General features: G+C 35.2%; 1 protein-coding gene across 2 annotated transcripts in view; it reads left to right on the plus strand.

The window, feature by feature from the left end:
* RELN (reelin) overlaps nucleotides 1-21629 on the plus strand; it is a 553318-nt gene that overhangs the window by 274460 nt on the left and 257229 nt on the right. For both annotated transcript variants that reach the window (XM_072653135.1, XM_072653136.1), the window contains exons 9-10: nucleotides 18521-18617; nucleotides 21246-21486. In XM_072653135.1, coding sequence (XP_072509236.1) covers nucleotides 18521-18617; nucleotides 21246-21486 — 338 coding nt within the window. The remainder of the gene's footprint in view (nucleotides 1-18520; nucleotides 18618-21245; nucleotides 21487-21629) is intronic.

The raw sequence follows: 21629 nt of genomic DNA on the forward strand, positions 1-21629 counted from the left end.
GGCAGGTTGTGGAGGACTCTAAAAGCTAAACATAAAAATTTGTATTTTAACCTAGAGGCAAAAGGAAAGCTACTGAAATTCCTTGAGTAGGAGAATCCCATAGTCAGAACAGTGTTATTCCAATTACTTTGGAATTAGTATGTAGATAGGCTGGGGGAGGGGGAAGGGGAAGAGTCTGAGTCAGGGAAACCAGTTAGGCTGTGGGAATAGGCTAGGAGATAAATGATGGGAATCTGAACTGAGGTGGTAACTTTGAGAGTAGAGAGAAAGGAGATATTTGAATGCAAAGGATATTGTGAGGAAAAATGGCAAGATGTATCAGTGGATTGGTTGTGGGTTAGGCAGAGTGAAGAGTCCAGGGTAAAGCCAAAGTTATGAAGCTGAGACCCTGATACTTGACAGGAAGAATGAAATTTGGAAGAGGAGAAGATTTAATGAAAACATGATGAATTCTATTTTAGACATGTGGCGTTTAAGATATTTTTGCAATATATAGCTTGAAATCTCCAATAACTACAACAATCACATTAAGATCAACCAGTATTTATTAGGTGCCTAATACGTGCAAGACACTGTGTTGGGTCCTCAAGAATCAAAGACAAAAAAGTGTAAGAGTCCACACCTTCAAGGAGCTTACAGCCTACTAGGTAGATACATGTACTATGTTGCATGTTGAACTAGAGTCATTCTAATGGGATACCAGACCAGCCTTTCTGCTCTTTAATAAAACAGCAGGGACCACAATGAATAGATTCCTATGTAATCGCTGACAATATAGTGCTTTCAGGTTTACCATGTTTTGCCTACTTTACCTCACTTTGAAATTCATAATGACCCTTTGAGGCAGATGTTAAAAATATTATCATCACCCATTTTACAGATGAGAAAACTAAGACTAGAAGAGATTAAGTGACTTGCTGATGATCACATGGCAAATACGTGTCAGAGGTTGGCTTTGAGCCTGGATCTTTTTGACTTTCAAGTCCAGCACTCATTCTGCTACACTGCCCTTAGAGTTGTACACATTGAAAGCTAATATGACTGGTGAGAGAGCTGGCCTTGAAGTAAGAAAGATGAGTCTAAGTCCTGCCTCTGATACATACTGACTGTGTACCCTTGGGAAAGTCTCTTAACTCTCAGTGACCCAGTCAACCACCTTATACTATAAGGTACTGAGCAGGTGCTCATATGCATTGGTAGAGGGATTTCCTCGTTAGGAGCTCCCTATGCCAATGAAATAACAAGTCTGTACCATATATGTATATGAGTGTGTGTGTGTATATATATATATATATATATATATATATATATATATATATATATATATATATATATATATATATATATATATATATATATATATATATCTTTTATACCAATATCTTCAAGCTGTCTTGCTCAATCCTCTGTCTTCTGGAGGAGCATATAATATTTTAAGAACCTAGACAAGCTTTACTTTTTAAAAAAATTTCTCAGGAGGGTTGTCCTGCCCTTTTCAGATTTTGAGTTTCCCTCTTCCGATTTCCTGCCACCTTAAGTTAAATGCATTGTCCCCCATTTGTATTCCTTGAAAAGATGGAAGAATGTGTGAATCCTTTGAGAATTTGAGACTGTGGTAAGTGGAAGTTCTAAGTCGACTGATAACCTCTCTCTTCCAAGTTTATGATCTTTATATATCATATTCTTTCTGTCTTTTCTTGCACTTCAAACACTGCCTGTGTCTCTGAGGTCTAAGAGTTGAGTGATGACAGAAGAAATGCTTATGATCCTAGAATTCCCGACAGAGCTCTTTCCAGGCTCTCTCGGAGTCTTTGGTAGTTATTGGCTCCTCTGTTACATCCAGGGATATGATTTCTGGGAGTGTTTTCCCCCCTTCTATAAATTCTACCTGATCAGTTTCTTCTTTCTTCAGAGACTCTGGGGTTTGGGTTGAGGTAGAGGGAGGAAGGAGAGTTATTTTTGAGAGACAGCTTTGAAGAAGGAGCTTCCTCCAGGCAACACTTGAATACTTGTGAGCCCCCAGGAGGGAAATATCTCCTTTCGATTCTTTCTGCTCCAATTTGTTGAAAGAAGCATTAAGTATATGCTGTAAGTACAAAAGGCTACCTTCAAATCAAGATGAAATAAAGCATACATCCCTATAAAACTTTAGATACTATTCATTCTTTTCCTTTACTAATAGAGGAAATCAGAAGCATACATTGGAATAATAACAATCCCATAGGACATTGACAGAATCTCTCTGAGCCTCAGTTTCCTTATCTGAAAAAAAGAAGTAATTGGATTAGAATTTAAAGAACTTTTCTAGCTATACAATCATGATACCATTATTTCAGCGTACAGGAGAGGAGGTTAATGTTGAAATCTCAGTACATTTTATTTGTTAGTTTCAGACCCAGATCTTTGATTTCATGTCCAATTTCTTTCTGCACGTTATAATTTTAGGGAGGGGAAAGTTCCATTTGTGAACTTTGAGAAACTTCCTGACTAAAGCATGTATTTTCACCGAATTCATAATGGATATTATGGTTAAATAGTCAACTGCATAATTATCCAATGAGCAGATTTTCAGTATGCTTAACACTGAATTCATTTGATTAGCACATAATTAGGATGCATTCATTTGTGTGTGGATTCTTGACATTCTGCATTGTAATAGCTCTAAAGGGCTATTTTGGCAGGCTCTGCTTAGAGGCATTTCAGTTAAGGAGACATTGGCATAAAATAGGCTCTCCTGCTGTACTTGAACCCCTGAGGTTCATGAGGGTCAAAATAGATGCCACTCCAGTTCATCTTGTACCTAGTCCACAAATCAGCAAAACATTTCTTGACTTAAATAAACAAATCCTTTTAAATTACTTTCTCCTAATTCAGTCCCATTGAGTAATTGTGATTCAATTCCAACAAAAAGGTTTTGATACTTGAAGAAAAGCATGAAATTCACCTTGAAGGTGTAAATATTAAATTTCTACTTATTGCCTTATTGTCAAAAAGCTTTTATTAATCAACAAATGATTTACAATATTATGTTAGGCACTGTACAAAATGAATTAAAATGAAACTTGTCCCCTAGGAACTTGTAATTTAAACACATGAATACTGTGTTTATACTGACATGCACACAGTAGAATGAAAATATCAAATGAACACCTGAATATATAGTGACATGTAGTATATTATGATTTCCTAACTTATTAGCATACTTACAGGAATTAATCCTTCTTATCTTAGGATATCTTATCTTATCTTAGGATCATTTGTATCTAGGCTTGCATATAAGATCAGATTTAAAGCTGGAAAGGACCTTACAAGCCATTTGGTCCAACCTCCTCATTTTACAGATGAGGAAATAAAGGCTTTAAATGATTAAGTTCCAGGACCAGGGTCACACTCCTGGGTTAAGTCGCTATCCTGCTATTATTCTATTCTGTTTGGATTTAATTTTATGTGCACTATTGCACCTGTGGATAAAATAACTACTTATATAATTGAATAAGCATAATAGCATACATTACTGTCTTCTCTCGGCTCACTGAAAGCGTCCTAATGACCACTTCAGTAGGAGAGAAGATGATGAGGATAATATGGACCTCATCTTTTTTCCAAAAGATTTTGATTTGTCTCTTAGATCATTGTATTTTGAAAGCTTTTCAGTATACCCATGTGTGATTATTTACTATAAAAGATTCTTAAGTTTTTTATGGATCAATGATATGTCCAAGTGATGAAAATGATATTGGTTTTTCCTGCTATTAGTTGGAGTCGAAGGAGAAAGCATGGCTTAAAGGAAAGAATAATAAACTTGGAGTCCTGACTCTGCCATGGACTAACTGTGAGGCCTTTAGAAATTCAATTGTGAAGATGGGAATAGGGAGAGAAAATCAATTTTTGCTCATTGAAAAAAATTAATTTACAAAAAGTCATTTCAACTCTCTGGGCAGTAGTTTCCTCATCAGTATGACAGGGTTAGACTAGATGATGCATTTCTATGGTCTCTTTCAAGGATAACTCTTATGATCATATGGACATTATGCTAGTGAATTTTAATATCATTTTCTTGGTTCACTGTCTGTAGTCTTCCAGGCATTTTTTCCTACCAATTAAGTCATGTTTACCTCTCCCCCTCTTTTTATGTTTTAGTAACTTCACTCTTGTTAGGAGGTGCATCGTGTGGGAATCAGATCTGTCAATGTTAGTCAAATCACCTTGCATTGCCTCCGTTTGGTAAACGAGGGGTAGTGATTTATACAAAATATTATTTGTTATTCTCTTGGTATTTTTAAGTATCCCTGAGGATTTTTCAAAATTTTCCTAATATTAAAACATGCCTTCTTGCCTTTACCACATATTAATTGACAAACTATTCTATCTATTGACAAAAAAGGAGGATGGAAAAAGTCTAGATGAGTGATGATAATGAAAATAGGGATACATTGTTGTGCATCATTAACCAGGAATTAATCTTGACAGAAAAGATGGGTATTAAGTTATTTGCATGTTGCAGTTAATTAAGGTGGCTCATAGAGAAAAGTTCTAGTTGTCATGTCTTAACACATCTAATTGTAGCAATTTATACTTGTAGCTCTTTTTGGCACCACAAAAAAAGGTGCCAAAAGTACAAGAACAGATAGGCAAATGCTTATAGCAGCTAATACTGGCACTATAGAACTACTGTGATCCTTTGGAATGCCATAATATTCTTCCAATCTGACCTAAGTGATAAGGATTTCTATTTCGTTCTTCTAATTTGGTTCCTCGTTAAGCTTCTTGTCCTACTTTAAAGAAATCTTTAATAGCAAAGAAAAAAGAATTATGGTGTTTCCAAACTTAAACCTACCTTCCTATACCTTAACTGATATTTAATATCCCAACAGCCTTTGATAGTGCTTATACAGCAAGTTCTACAAAAAGTTGCTTCTAAGACAGAATCCCTGCCCTCAAATAGCTTGTTTTAGTTGAGGAAAAGCAGCAGAAACGCATTGAAATCTAAGTAATATTAAAAACAAAACCAGAAAATTTGTCATATAAGGCAGTACATGATTACTAATCACTAAGAAACTAGTAGAATAGTATCCCTAGTTGACCATTGTGATTTTGGAAAGTGGAGAGGTTGCAGCTGATTGGAGTCATCTAGGAAAGCTTTGAGATGAGTATGAGAGTAAAGGTTAGGATTCTGCTGGGAAGGAAAAAGAGAAATGGATATTTCAGACATTAGAATAACATGAGCCAAGACATGGTTATGGAAAACTTTCGTTTTTCTTAGGGACTAATGATGTCACTTAGAAAAGGATGAGTAAAGAAAAAGGAATATTAACTCTGAATAAAATTATAATTTCTCATGTTTGTTGTTATCGTTTAGTCATTTTCAGTGGTGTCTGACTGTGACCCTTGGGGTTTTCTTGGCAAAGATACCGGACTGGTTTGCAATTTCCTTCTCCAGCTTATGTTACAGATGAGATTGAGACAAACAGGGTTAAGTGACTTGCCCAGGGTCACAAAGCTAGTAAATGTCTGAGGTTGAATTTGAACTTAGATCTTCCTGATTTCAGTCTTAGCACTGTATCTACCATACCACCATTGCTATATATAACCCCATTAAAGTGTATTTATAAGAATATATTTTTTATTTCTTCTCTTTTTTTTTCTTTTCCATCTCAGTAATCCTAGTTTTGTTTTCATGATATGCCTGTAAGTTCTATCAGAAGGTGATCAGTTAGTTGGATTTTTAAAAATTATTGATATCTTTGTTATTGGGGCAGTTAGGTTCCACAGTGGATGAAGAAATGGCCCGGAGTACCAATCTAGCCTTCAGACACTTGACACTTAATGGCTGTGTAATGCTGGGTAAATCACTTAACCCCAATTGCCTCTCAGACAAAAGAAGAAAAGAAGGAAAGGGAAAAGAAGAAAGATAGCTTTGTTGTTATATCACCTACATTTCCCAATACATTCCTCCCCTACCACCACTGAGTGATCCTATTTAATAAAAAAATTTAAAAGGGGGGAAAATATCAGGTCAACAAAACTAGCTAATATGTTGAAAAAGTACAGTGTTCCACACTCATAGAGACTCAACTATGCAGAAAAAGGGGTTGGAAATACGCCTTCTATCTCTTCTACGTGGCCAAGCTTGAATGTTATAATTTTACACTTTCAGTCATTTTGTTTTTGTACTCTTCATGTATATTCTTGTACTCGTTATGTACATTGTTTCCCTAATTGTATTAACTTCAACTGCTTACTTGTTCCCCTGCTTCTGTTTTTGTCATACTCCTCGTTTCTCATTACAGCATATGTTCATATTACCGTATTCTTCATTCCAGTACAATAACTTTCCATTACACTCACATGCCACAACTTCGTTAGTCATTCCCTAATCAATGAATATCTAATTTATTTTCAGTTCTCTGCTACACAAAGTGCTGCTATCAATATTTTGTTGCATATGGGGCCCATTATTTGGACCATTTAGTTTTAAGACATTACCATTTTTGCTTAAGTTGATTTCAAGTAGTTTAAATTCAGATCTGTGTGTGGGGACTCTGGCAAGGAATAAAGTATTCTATATACTAGTAGGAGACAAGATAAATAGCAGAGAAGTGTCTCATATGGTACCTAGGACTTATATAAACACATTGTGAGTTCTCAAGAAAGATTGTGGACTGTGATAGTTGCTGAAAGTTCTTTTTAGTGTGCACATGCTTAAATGTACACAACGTTCCCTCACCTGGGATCCATTAAAGAAAAATCAAGGTGTTCTTGTAACTCCTGAAGACCTGAAAGATCCTTTGGGGAAGGATGGGCTAGCTCTCTCCTGACAGGGTGAGAAATCTAACAGAGCTGGAATGAGGCTTATGCAAAGGAGCAAAATCATGAACTTCCTAAGAACAAACCTTCTCAAATTAATATTATTTCTTTTTTGTCTGTAGACTCATAAATAAGGAACATCCCTGTGGATGTCATCCATTTGTATCTCAACCACGTATTTGTCAGTCTCTCACAACATTCTTGGGGAGAAGATGAATACATTTGGATGGATGTTAGTGCAGTTCATTGGTTTCATAACTGGATGAAGCAGTGGCATCAGACTAGGATTCTACAGTTCTAAGTCTCCAACACAATTATGTTTGTCAAGTTAGAAGATGACACAGAGCTGGGAGAAGTAGCTATTTTGTTGGTAGGGAACTGGGGTGAAAAAGATCTTGACAGGTAAGAACTATGGGCAGATGTAAGAAAGTTAAATTTTTAAAAAATGTAAAATAGAGACCCTAGGTTTAAAAAAACTAGTGGTACAAGCACAAACTGTAAAAAGTGTGACTGACAAGTTTTAAGTGACTTGAAAATGAGGCAGCCAGGTGGTGCAGTAGAGTTCTGAACCTGGACTCAGGAAAACATAAGTTCAAACTTCAAAATTCAGACTTAGACACTACCTAGTGGTGTGATGCTGGGCAAGTCACTTAATCTCTTCCTGCCTTAGTTTCCTTATCTGTAAAATCTGTAAAATAGTAGCACTTACCTCCCAGGATTGTTATTGTTGAGATAAAATGAGATAGCATGAAGTACTTTGCAGACCTTACGTAAGTGCTAGCTACTATTATTTGACATTTTTGTTATTTGTCCTTCGTTCTCAAAGAGGATCATATCAGGAAAGTGATGTCATGACATGCAAGAGAATTGGATTTAAGTGAGGGAGGCTGTGCAGGGTCACCAAGCCTCACTCTTTCCTCCGGATTCATCTGGGTCCAGTCTTCCGATATTGATCAGGATGACTGGAGATGGCCCTGGATTCCTATTCAGAGTTTAATAGGAATCAGCAGTGTAAGCAAATGTAAAACTCACACTACACTAGAAAGAAAAGGGTGTGAAAAAAAGGGAAAAAATAGTCCCAGTGTTCTTCCTCTGTTGAGTCAACATCTAGAGTATTGTTTTCAATTCTGCATTTTAAAGACACTTCTAAACTAAAGAATACTCAAGAAAGGTTGAACCAAACAGTGAAGATTCTCAAAACTAGTCATGGAGGGATCATTTGAAGGAATTAGGGATGTTTTATCTGGAGAAGAGAAAATAGAGGCCAAGTATAGCTACTGTGCAAAATTGAAAGAAGTGTTAAATGGAAGAGGAATTAGAAGTATTCCCTCTTCTCACTTCTTTGTAGAGATCAAGAACAATGGTTATGAAAACAGTAAAGGTTTGTTGTTTTGCAGTTGTATCTGACTCTTCATCACCTGATTTGGGCTTTTCTTGGCAAAGATACTCTGAGATGGTTTGCCATTTCCTTCTCCAGCTCATGTTACAGATGAGGAAACTAAGGCAAGCAGGGTTAAGTGACTTGCTCAGAGTCACAGAGCTAGTAAGTATCTGAGACCAGATTTGAACTCAGGGAGATGAGACTTCCTGAACATTCTATTCCTGAACATTCTAGCAGTCTAGAGCTGCCCCTGGACTTTTCAATATGTTGCCTAGTTTGGCTGAACTGTTTTTTCTTTCTCTTCTTTTCCCTTTGTTATAAGGGATGGCTCTCTCTCTCTCTCTCTCTCTCTCTCTCTCTCTCTCTCTCACTCTCTCTGTCTTTCTCTCTCTGTCTCTCTCTTTCTCTCTCTCTCTCTGTCTTTCCTTCTTTCTTTCTTAGGGAAGAAGGAAATTTAGATATTGTAAAAACAAAATCAATGAATAAAAATCTATTTAAAAACAATTATTCTTCATGATTCCAAGTACAATATTTGGATTAACAGGTATCAGGGAGATAAATTTCTTAATAGCATAAGGAAAAACCTGTAAACCATGACACCTGTCCTAAATTAGAGTCAGCTATCTCATAGGGTAATTAGTTTCCTCTTGATATAGGTATTTAGGAGAAGGCTGAATGATCTCTAGCCAGGGAATTTATTGAAGAGATTTGTTCATGGCCAAGGGGTTGGACTAGGTGACCTCTAAGTTCATTTGCTACTCTGAGATTCTCTGAGTTAATAACCTGTATTTTAGGTAGCTTTACGACTAAGGCTACGTTTGACTAATTCATTGATTATCTTGTTATATTTCACATATAAGAAATAGAAAAGGTAAAATGGTGTCTATAGTTTTACTGAATTATACAAGAACCACCTGTTCACTTAAAACTAGGATTAAAAGTTAATACCCATTCAAGTTGTCATTTTAGTGGAGTTTAGCAAAGTGATTTCTATGGTTGTGGTGAGCTTGTGCTTCTCTGCAACTGCAGGACAAACCCATTGTTAACAATCTTTTGATAAGTCTTTTCTAGAACAAATGCTAAAGTGTTGTTTTAGGACAGTAAATGTTAATGGTTTCTTTATAGAACATATTTAGGAAGCAGATTCATAAACCATTATAGAATTAGTTGTTTCAGATATTAAATGTGGATTACAATAAGACCTTAAACTTAATCCTGCTTGCAACGTATTATTAGAATAACATTTTTCATATGATTGAAATTGTCCTACTTTAGGAAATGCTCAGCATATCATTTGGTCTAGAATACAGCTATTTTAAGGGACTGTTCTTACATCTGTAGATTTTTTTAAAAGAGAAAATACTTAAAAAGCAAAACCCTAGACAAAAGTTATCTCTGTGTCTGTCTAATATAAAACACAGTATGTTGCACTTACTAGTAGTGGTTATAGTTTTAAAACAACATGAATATATATCACAAACAAAGTTGGTAGGAGTAAGCATTTTGTTCATTCTCTTTGGAAGATGGTGACTGCGAATTGATGAAGGAAGAAATACTCAGGCTGATAGAAAAGTTCTTCTACTTTATTACTTTGTTTCACTTACTTGTAATTTTATTAGACAGTTTTGCCATACCTTTATAATAAATACTTTTAAAGTCTCCAGTTCATCAGTAGCCTAGAAAAATGTTTTTCATTTTTGAAAATGATTGGCCTAATTTAAGTGTCTGAAATTCTCTACAGTTGAATCATATTTTCCAAATCCTTTGCAGCCTTGTAAACGTATATCTTTGTATGTAAAACTAATATCCATGAAATAAACATATATCTTATTTTAATGTCTGTGAGCAAAATACATGCAATTCTATGACTATTCTGATTTCTTAGATAATTTATTTATAGACAGCCCAAATTCTTAGTGTTAAAATGGCTTTAAGTTTCAGTAAATACAACTGTGGAAACGTTCAATTGTGGTGATAAAGCAAAGATAGTTGAAATATCCACAGATGATTAAAAAGTCATTGTGGTCAGTGACTTCAGTGTGTAAAATGTTCCAACAGAAATCTCATGGGCTGTAGTAAGGTGAAGAATGGTTTGCCATGGAATTTAGAAATGATTTCAAGGGATTGAGTATGTCACGTATGTGCAGATCTCCAGTTGTGGGGAGCAATTCTTATTGGTGTATGACTCGCCTGCCACAGTTCTACCTCCTCTTCTTCCAAGCTTAATTTTTCTTCCTAGGGTAGCTTTCACCTCAGTGTATCTTTTCCTATAGATACTAAAATTTTAAAAAATTCACAATTTGAAAAAAATATTTGTTTCCTCTCTCTCAGTAACAAAATAAACCGAAGCCAGACTATCATGGAAAAGGGAACCATAAAGTACTTTGAGATACCTTAGCTTTATTAGCATACTATTCAGCACCTAAACAGTCCAACTAGTAGTGGACTGTTACTTATATTCCCTGGTTAGCTAGTTAGTTTTTTTTTTCTAGGATGAATGATTTTATTAAATTAATGAAATGCTATTTAAGGTTTCCCTTGTCACAGAAAATTGGAGTAAAAAAACAGTTTAAAATTAGTAGCAATGCTAATATATTATTACCATGAAGAGTTCTCTCCTATCACAGAAATTTAATGTAACCCATTTAAAATTAAGTGTTTAAGTTACCTTCTGTGATGTATCTAGCTAGCAAAGAAATTTTAAAAGTGAATCATCATATGGCAATTTTGTGGGAGATGTTTTAACGTAGTCTTATCTATGAGAAGACTACAACAATCTGTCAGGCAGTTGGTTGAACATGAAATAACTTTTTCCCTTAGAGTAGTTTGTTGATTTACTTTAAGACTTTTAAGTGGGATAATAAATAAAGTTACTTTAAGAAAGAGGCAGCATGAAGTCCCAGAGTGAAGAGCAAAATTTGCTTTTGTGTGTGTGCCTTTGTGTGTTGTATGTAATTACGTGTGAACTTTTGAGCATATACCCATACAAAAGTATGTCTGAAGGGATTTTTAATGCAGTGGAGAATGAGTAGCAATTGAGAGGACAGAACACTATATTGAAAGATTTAATCATACATGGCTTATTGCTGTTTTATATGACTGTGATATCTCAAATTACATATTTTTAATTAAACTGCGCTATTATTTTGAGACCTTCTTAATAAGTAAAATAATTCATCTGACTCAGTATTGTGCCTTTTCGATGGCAGATAGAATGAAGGGAAATTTACCATTTTTATTTAATAATTTTCCCTCCTATTTTGACCTGAAATCTCAAAATATAAAAAGGACTCGGTAACCATATGGATCTTGTTTGCAACTAACCCTTAACAACCTTAATGGACTGTGAATTCCATCAGGGCCGGTCAAAATTACCTAAATGTCCTGCTTTCTCTAGCCTAGTACAGTGTTGTGCACGTATTAGATACTTAATAAACGCTTATTGAATTTCACTGAACTGAATTGTCATCAGTCTTTGAGACACTTTCTCCTATTAACTCTAAAAGAGTGGCAGGATTAATCAGGGATAAAGTTGATTGAAATAGAGTTCCTAAAATGTATCTCCTTCTTCAGTAATTCCTCTGATTTGGGGGTGGGGAGGTAAGAATCAGGTAGGGAGAGTGCCATTGAAAATGCAGAATTGCCTTATGGATGCTTTAATGAGTGTGTTTCTGAAGAAGAATATAGGCAACGGCTTACAAGTGATTGAAGCGTGATGTATACATTTAGTTTTATCTTTCTTTTCTTAAGTATTAGGCTTGGGTCTTTAAACATCTTTGCTTCTAGAAATGGGCTTAGGGAGCTACTACTGACTGACTTTACTCATTGTTGGTGTTTCCATAAATTTGAAGATTCACTTGGGACCTTATAAGGCTTTAGCTTCCTCCCCAGGGGGAGTAAAAAGGAAACCAGTGTAAGGAGAGAGGAGAGGTAGGTGAGATGCAGTTGTGTACAGGGTAGAAGACTGGATATATCCTAGCTCTTTCCCCTGGTCATTGGTAATTTATCTTTAAATTATTCATTGTCTGCCCCAGCAAGAGAAAAATGTATTCTACTTAAAGAAATCTCCGTTGACAGTGAGATAACTACTTTACAGCAGCATAACAGTCATGCACTGGGTGGGAGAGCGAAGTTATGTAGGAAATTAATTTTCCCAAAAATATATTGAATGAAAATAGATGGGAGGAAGCTGAGAACCAGAGTAAATATGACATAGTTAGACTTATTGACTCTTCTGTTCTATGAGGTAGTGTTGAACCATGTATTTCTATGTCCAGGTACCAAAAGGAAAAGATTAGTACAAAGATTGTCTTCAAGAAATTTTTAATGCCATTGTACTCCATCCAAGTTTGTACTTGGTTCAGTACAAACACAGAGTTATGTAACTCATAATGAAAGGGGTCAGTTGGAAAATTGGAGCCGTGCCATGGCTGGAAACAGGCTCATTGGCCTTGATACTCTCAGGTATAAATGTTTTTTGACTGTTATAAAGTAATACTTTGGGTCCTCTACAACATACATGATATGGATTTGCCATGAATAGGCAAAGAGCATCAGAGCAGTGTTTCTGAGCATCATGGCAGAATCTGGTTATAATGTTTTAATGAAATATTGAGAGCGTGTGTGGTGGAGTGGATGAAGTGCTGGAGCTGAAGACAGGAAGACCTAAGTTCCAGCTGTGCCTTTAATATTCAGTAGCTCCTTGAGTTGAAGAACTGTAGTTTTTGTTTGCTTTGGGTTTTTTTCCTGCTTTCTTTGTATTTGAAGCACTTAGCACACTGTCTGGCCTGTAGTAGGGACGTAAGACATCCTTGTTGACTTGACTATTTGATGAGGGGCCAATTTCTTAATATCACTGAGTTCTACACTATTCTCCAATTTTTCTACTAAGTTACAGATCTTAGTTATCGGTGAAGGGAATTCCCTCACCGTTGAAGTAACAGACCCATGAGACATTAAATTGCAGTGCTGTGAACCACTCTTGATAAAGATTACATTATCTGTATCTTTTTACCTGAGGAGGGAAAATATTAAAGGATATAGCTTTTTCATTTTTTCTTTTAATTTCCCAGGTTTTTCTAAGTTGTTCTGCTCAATTTGCCATTTATCATGTGTTGCATGTGACATGTAAGACCTTGGTAACAGCTCTGTTTCCGACATATTAAGTAATCCAGAGCAGGGTATTGGACCTTTCTACGTTCTTCTCTTATCCCATTTTTAAAATGTGGATAATAATAATAATAACATGCATCATATAGGTCTATTTTAAGGTTCAGCTATGGTTTGAGGCACTTTGCAAAATATAGCGTCATCCTTAATTAAAAGCTACCTAGCACTCACCATTATAATTCAGTTCAATTCAATTTAAAAAAAGAAAAATACATGTATTTAACAAAGAATTTTGCTTGGTACTGGGAACATAAAAATGAAAGTGATGCAGACCCTGAAGAAAAGAAGAGACGAGGGGAGAAGACAAGATGAGTATGAAAAGAGAAGAGAGTGAAGTAGGAGAGGAACAAGGGCAGAGCCTTAGAGGACATATGCGGTGTACACATGGGACAAAGTGGAACTCACAACTCCCGGTTCTTTATAGATCAGAGAACTTTCTTGAGTCTACAGCCAAAACTCTCTTCTAGTGCAGGAGATATACTCCTTGAAGATGCCTATTTAAAACTTAAGCCCATATAACCATTATACATTAACACCATGTGATTACATAAAAATGGGGTAGGATAATATTCACAAAAGAATTTTTTACAGGCTTAACTCTGGCTGCTCTTTTGTCTTATCTAAAATCCCTTCATTTTCTTTTTTCCCTTTTATTTTAGTTTATGGAATAAGCATTTCCATAATATAGTATAATAAAAATGATTGAACATGAAACTGCAAATTATGTACAATTTGCTATTCCTTTTAATTATGTATATATACACATATAATAAGTTATGATGTAAATTTTTCCCTTTTTTTCTTTCCTCTCTCTGCACCCACCCTAAAGAAGGCTGCCATCATTCTTCCTCTTCCCACATGGGTATTTCATTATGATTGTTCTCTAAGTTTAAGCTTGCTCTTTCCCTCTACTCTGTGTGGATTTATGCAAGAGTATATCCCAGTTTTGGGGTGAAGAATGTTTTCTACCACTTGATTTTACTTTATTTTTTAAAATTAATTTATTTAACTTTTAACATTCATTTTCACAAAATTTTGGGTTCCAAATTTTCTCCCCATTTGTCCCCTCCCACCACCCCAAAACACCGAGCATTCTAATTGCCCCTATCACCAATCTGCCCTCTCTTCTATCATCCCTCCCTTCCCTTGTCCCCATCTTCTCTTTTGTCCTGTAGGGCCAGATAACTTTCTATACCCCTTTACCTGTATTCCTTATTTCCTAGTATCAAGAACAGTACTTGACAGCTGTTCCTAAAACTTTGAGTTCCAACTTCTCTTCCTCCCTCTCTCCCCACCCATTCCCTTTGGAAGGCAAGCAATTCAATATAGGCCATATCTGTGTAGTTTTGCAAATGACTTCCATAATAGTCATGTTGTGTAAGACTAACTATATTTCCCTCCATCCTATCCTGCCCCTCTTTGCTTCTATTCTCTCCTTTGATCCTGTCCTTCGCCAAGAGTGTTGACTTCAAATTGCTCCCTCCTCCCGTTGCCCTCTCTTCCATCCTCCCCCCCACCCTGCTTATCCCCTTATCCCCCACTTTCCTGTATTGTAAGATAGATTTTCATACCAAAATGAGTGTGCATTTTATTCCTTCCTTTAGTGGAATGTGATGAGAGTAAACTTCATGTTTTTCTCTCACCTCCCCTCTTTTTCCCTCCACTAAAAAGTCTTATGCTTGCCTCTTTTATGAGAGATAATTTGCCCCATTCCATTTCTCCCTTTCTCCTCCCAATATATTTCTCTCTCACCTCTTAATTTCATTTTTTAAAGATATGATCCTATCCTATTCAATTCACTCCGTGCTCTCTGTCTGTGTGTGTGTGTGCGTGCGTGCGTGCGTGTGTGATCCCACCCACTACCCATATACTGAAAAGTTTCAAGAGTTACAAATATTGTCTTTCCATGTAGGAATGTAAACAGTTCAACTTTAGTAAGTCCCTTATGACTTCTCTTTGCTGTTCACCTTTTCATGCTTCTCTTCATTCTTGTGTTTGAAAGTCACATTTTCTTTTCAGCTCTGGTCTTTTCATCAGGAATGCTTGAAAGTCTCCAATTTCATTGAAAGACCATTTTTTCCCCTGAAGTATTATACTCAGTTTTGCTGGGTAGGTGATTCTTGGTTTTAGTCCTAGTTCCTTTGACTTCTTGAATATCATATTCCACGCCCTTCAATCCCTTAATGTAGAAGCTGCTAGATCTTGTGTTATCCTGATTGTATTTCCACAATACTTGAATTGTTTCTTTCTAGATGCTTGCAATATTTTGTCCTTGACCAGGGAACTCTGGAATTTGGCCACAGTGTTCCTAGGAGTTTCTCTTTTTGGATCTCTTTCAGGAGGTGATCAGTGGATTCCTTGAATACTTATTTTGCCCTCTGGTTCTAGAATCTCAGGGCAGCTTTCCTTGATAATGTCATGAAAGATGATGTCTAGGCTCTTTTTTTGATCATGGCTTTCAGGTAGGCCCATAATTTTTAAATTGTCTCTCCTGGATCTATTTTCCAGGTCAGTTGTTTTTCCAATGAGATATTTCACATTATCTTCCATTTTTTCATTCTTTTGGTTTTGTTTTGTGATTTCTTGGTTTCTCATAAAGTCATTAGCCTCCATCTGTTCCATTCTAATTTTGAAAGAACTATTTTCTTCAGTGAGCTTTTGAACCTCCTTTTCCATTTGGTTAATTCTGCTTTTGAAAGCATTCTTCTCCTCATTGGCTTTTTGAAGCTCTTTTGCCAATTGAGTTAGCCTATTTTTCAAGGTGTTATTTTCTTCAGCATTTTTTTGGGTCTCCTTTAGCAAAGTGTTGACCTGCTTTTCATGCTTTTCTTTCATCTCTCTCATTTCTCTTCTCTGTTTTTCCTCTACCTCTCTTACTTGATTTTCAAAATCCTTTTTGAGCTCTTCCATGGCCTGAGCCCATGGTATATTTATTTTGGATGTGTGGGATACAGAAGCCTTGACTTCTGTGTCTTTCCCGGATGGTAAGCATTGTTCTTCCTCATCTGAAAGGAAGGGAGGAATTATCTGTTCACCAAGAAAGTAACCTTCTATAGTCTTAATTTTTTTTTCCCTTTTCCGGGCATTTTCCCAGCCAGTGACTTGACTTCTGAGTTTTCTTTCTACACCCACCACGCCTGTTGATTTTGCTTTATGACCTTAGGAAGTACCTTTGATCAAAAGCTAATTAAATCTGATTAATGTCAATAGGTGTCTGAGATGGAGGGTTTTGACTGACAATACTAGAAACCTAGCCCCTTAGAGTTTGCTCTAGAATCCAAATTGGGAGCACTAGTCACCCCATTTGGAGGTCCAGTCTGACAGTGGCAGTAGGAGTTGGGAGGAGTGTGCCCCAAAGAAGGTGCCATATTTTCTTCTTTTAATTGAACAAATCATCTGCCAGTAAAAAAAAAATTATACCTTCATAGGCTGTTTTCAGCGTGGTTTAGGATCCAGCACAAATTGATAATCCTTCAGAATTCTTCCCCCTTTCAGATTTCAGCTAAAGTATTACGTTCACTTCTGTGCACTACATTTTAGGAAGGATGTTGACAAGCTAGACAGTGAGAGCTGAGAGCACTTAGGATGTTGGAGACATGATATATGAGGATGGTTAAAGGAACAAGAGATGTTTAACCTTGAGAAGAGATGATTTAGGGAGCACATGATTGATATAATCAACTATTGGATGAGGGATTAGACTTATTTCTCATGGTCTCTTGGGTAAAAACTAGGAGTAAGTAGTAAGTGAGTAAAATTTATAGATGGACAAATTTAATATCAATGTAAAAAAGAAACTCCTTGGCATTACAACTCCCCTACAATATCATGGATGACTGCAAAATGAGTTTGTCCTTAATGAAAGTGCTTAAGATACTGGGTGACAATGCCAGTGATTTTGTGGAAGGGATTCCTGTACAAATCCTGAATTGGACTACGTTACCACAGAATTCTCTACTGATTCTGTACTCCTATAACCCTGCCTTGTTTTTGTGGCTCATATTTTCACTAGAGCTAGCTTGATATTTGTTTTAAGCAGTGAATATAAAAGGTAGAATTTAACAAATAATTAAAACTGTCCAAGGTGGGCTGCTTTTAGAGCTGCATTGCTAGATAATTATTGTCTGAACATAATTCTTCCCTCTCCAATTTATCACATGTATCCCAGGCTTTGGTAAAAGAAAAGACCTTTTATCAAGATTCCAGTTTTGGTGATTGTTAACTGGCTGATTTCGAACTGAGTTCCACAGACATAAAATAAATGAGTATGATTAAAATTTGGAGCTTCTGAGCCCTACAAATGTAAAAACTGTCAACAGATGCCATTCACAGAAACATCAGCTAGTCCAGCAGATGGATGAAAATCAAACATAAATTGTGCTATTTTGCTTTTTTGCTTCATTTGTTTTTAATACAGTCCAAAGAAACTCCTGCCATAGCAGTTAAAAATAAACTCCTGGCAAAGGCTTTGCTGTCATTTATTTTCCATGTGTATTTGGGAATTCTAAATTGATCTTTGAAATTACAATCCTACATTACATGAATTACATTAAATTACATGAACTGATTGAACAATGTGGTTGAAGGAGAGTCTTGTCAAGACTTAGTATCTACTTTTAATTTGATGCTTCTAAGTTTAACCAAAAATGCTTCATCAAACATTGGAAATGCGGCTAAAAGCCTTTGTTTATTTCTCCAAAGGAAGAGTATTATTGTTATTTCAACAAAAAGAAATTTGTTTCTCTTCTTAAGTTAAAAATGTCATGTAATGTTATATATACCGTTTGATGAAACCCTTATGATATGAAGAAAAAGTATTAAAAGTATTAATATTGATTATTCTCCAGTAGTTGTTAGATTTTGTTCTCCAGCAGTATATAATGTGTTGATTTTATTTTGCAAGATGGTGGAGGAAAAACAGTTTAGTTTCCATCGGGAAATTTATGAAATTAACTATCTGCAGTTTATTGCTTTTAAATCACTCCTTATTAGTAAAGACAGAGAATTCTATTTATTTTTAACAGATCATAGACAATTTTAATAACAAACCCCTAAACAATTAAAGGACAAAAAAATGAGGTAGAATCTATCCATCAGAAATATTGATAGAAAAGGATGACGTATCATCTCGTTGGTTTCTAACTCTTCTATTACTCTTCACAGGGTCAGGTTCATGCCGCTTTAGTTATTCAGATCCCAGCATCGTTGTGTCCTATACCAAGAATAACACTGCAGATTGGATTCAGCTAGAGAAAATTAGGTTTGTTATAACTTCAAGTATCTGCATGCACTCTAACACAGCAGACATTCTACCCAATTCCCAGTTTTCTTCCTTATGACTAAATTTATTCTTTGTGGATTTTACAAAGCATTTTGTCTAATGGTCATGTACATAGATAAATTTACATCTTTACCTATATATACTCTATTTGAAGAGTATAAAGTTATCACATTACTTCCCATTCTAGGCACTTTGTTGTCAATAGGGTTTACATCCAAGTATTTACAGTTTTGGTAATTTATGTAGAGCCACCCAAACTCTGACCCATATCCTTTTGATTTAGGAATGCAGACCGAAATATTGATCAGAAGCTAGGGAAGTGATTTTGTATTCTATCTCTTACCATTAGGCAGCTGTAATGGCAGAATATGACTTACATTTGGAGAGTAAGGCGCTGAAAATCCACTATAAAATGAGATAGTTACCCATCTGTCTAAATGGGTACAGTTTTGCCTGTGGGCTTGGGTATAAACTGGATGACCTCATGAAGTCCCTTCTGGACTATCATTCTTTGATAGCAGCCACTGGGCCCTCAGTAGCTAAACGAAATATTAATTTTTTCCATTTTTTCAACCACTTTTAACAAGAAATGAGGTAGGATGCTTTAGGGAGAGAAAATTGGTTCTTTCCTATTAAAATGGGTTTGGCAAAGTTAAATAGCTCACAACATTTCAGTCCGAGTTTGATTGGTTTAATTTTTTCTGCATGTCCTAAATAATAGAAAGTACAATTAAAATTCAAATAGGATGTTCAATGAATTTTTTTAAATCTAATTTTTGCTGTTATTCCTATTCTAACCAGAATGATACAAACAGAGCATCTCTTATCCATTTTGTGATTGATTCCATTAATAATATGGCATTTACTTTACCACAGTTGCCATGCTGAAAGAACTGTGATTTATGCCATCAACGTAGAATAAATATCAGGTTCTTAATGCAAGCTACTAGTCTTTAGCAGTAAACACATTTGTCCAAAGTTTCCAGTGGCATTTACATCCAGTGGATTTTCACCAGTCTTTTTTCTAGCCAAGAGCTAGAGAAGAGTGAGTGTAATTCATGAATTTTAATATTGTTTCCCTTTATGACAGGATAAAATAAAAACTAATGCGATGCTGGCCCAAGCTGAGCTTTGACACTGACTATATATATTATAGTGTCAACCTTTGTTTTTCTTTCTAGAAGGTATAAGAAAAATGTACATGTGCTAATTGCTTATTTGTACATATATCTTTAACTAAAAACTGTGACTCTAAAAGCACTTATTAATCAATTAAGCAAATAACTGTGCTTGCATTATCACAAATTATTTTTCTTTCTTAATGTTATATGTTGCAATTAAGGCAAGTTGAGGCTATGGGTAAAATCTTGGTTTTAGTGTTATATTTATGGTTATGATGTTAAATAAAAAACCAGATCCTTTCTATAGTACTTTACCTTTACTACTAATTAAAATATTCAAAATCAGCTGCTATTACTGAATAGAATTTGGGGTTTCTAAGTCATTGCTCAGACTGCAATATTTATTAAAACAAACTTTTATTATCCTCTTTGTCTGAACTAGACAGTTATTTTATTTATTACTTTAAATGAAAGTGTCCCTTTTTATCTGTTTTAATTCCTTTCAGATGACAGAAAAAATGTAACCATCATGAAATATTGTTAAAACAAAGCACCAATTGATTTTAATAAATGTAAGATAAACCATCTATAACCATCACTGACACTTTTACCAATATGTATGCTTCATTGAAGAGTGAAAAATACGAGTCTGCCCTAGTCTTTTTCATGGTTGATTTATGGCAAGCCAAAAGTATTACTAGTTTGCATTTTAGCACTGCTTTTAATCTTGACTCAGACCATAATTTTCAGTATGGCATGTTACTACTTTAGGAGAATAAAATATTCAAAAAATATTTTATTATATAGAAAAAAGTCCTGGTGTTTTTTTTTAGCAGAAGCAACATAAAAAATTATGTTAAATTATAGTGTTTAAAAATTGGTTTAGATAAAAATTACAAATGAAATTTAACTTTTTAATTCCAATTTTGATATTTTTAAATAGAAGGAAGCTATATGATCCCTCAAAGTAGAGAATGTTATTTCAACTATGACTACAGTTGAATACATGATGAATTCTCTTGTACTTTTCAAAATAAAATTAGAACTCAAGGAAATAACTTTTCAGTGTGTGCTTTAACTTCTTTTTTCTCATATTAAATTAAAATAATAAATATTAAGCAAGCACTTATTAACAAGACACTGTATTAGTTACTCTGATATGGTTGATATTCACCTACTCTTTGACTATTACAGAATTTGAGTATGTATCATTTTTCACCACATCTGTACTCATGGGATATTCACAATTTGTGATAGCTTACATTAAGAATTGATCAAACATAGACATGTATACGTATTACCATTAGCAATAATTATATTAATAGGTTAAACTTGTATAGTGCTTTACAGGTAGTTGCCAAAATTTTTATATTATCTAGTACTGACCATCCTTGATGACCAAAGGGAATAATAATGTGACTAAATAATAATTATATGACTAAACCTCCTTTAGGTGAATCATTCTCTAATTTACTCTATTTTGCAGAGCTCCATCAAATATCAGCACAATCATCCATATCCTTTACCTTCCTGAAGATGCCAAAGGAGAGAATGTTCAGTTTCAATGGAAACAAGAATACATCCATGCGGGTGATGTGTATGAAGCCTGCTGGGCTTTAGACAATATTTTGATCATCAATTCAGCTCACAGACAGATTATCTTAGAAGACAATCTGGATCCAGTGGACACTGGCAATTGGCTTTTCTTCCCAGGAGCTACGGTTAAGGTTTGTTTTTCTTTTTCCTAAAGAAGTAATTTTCCAAATTGAGAAAAGTTAATTCTTCCCCACAACCACCATTGTCATGGAGAAGAAAATTATTCTTCTTTATCTTAAATTATCCTTTATTATAAGGATAAATATAGAAGTTG

Source organism: Notamacropus eugenii, chromosome 3 (assembly GCF_028372415.1).
Source record: "Notamacropus eugenii isolate mMacEug1 chromosome 3, mMacEug1.pri_v2, whole genome shotgun sequence".
Lineage (NCBI taxonomy): Eukaryota > Metazoa > Chordata > Mammalia > Diprotodontia > Macropodidae > Notamacropus > Notamacropus eugenii.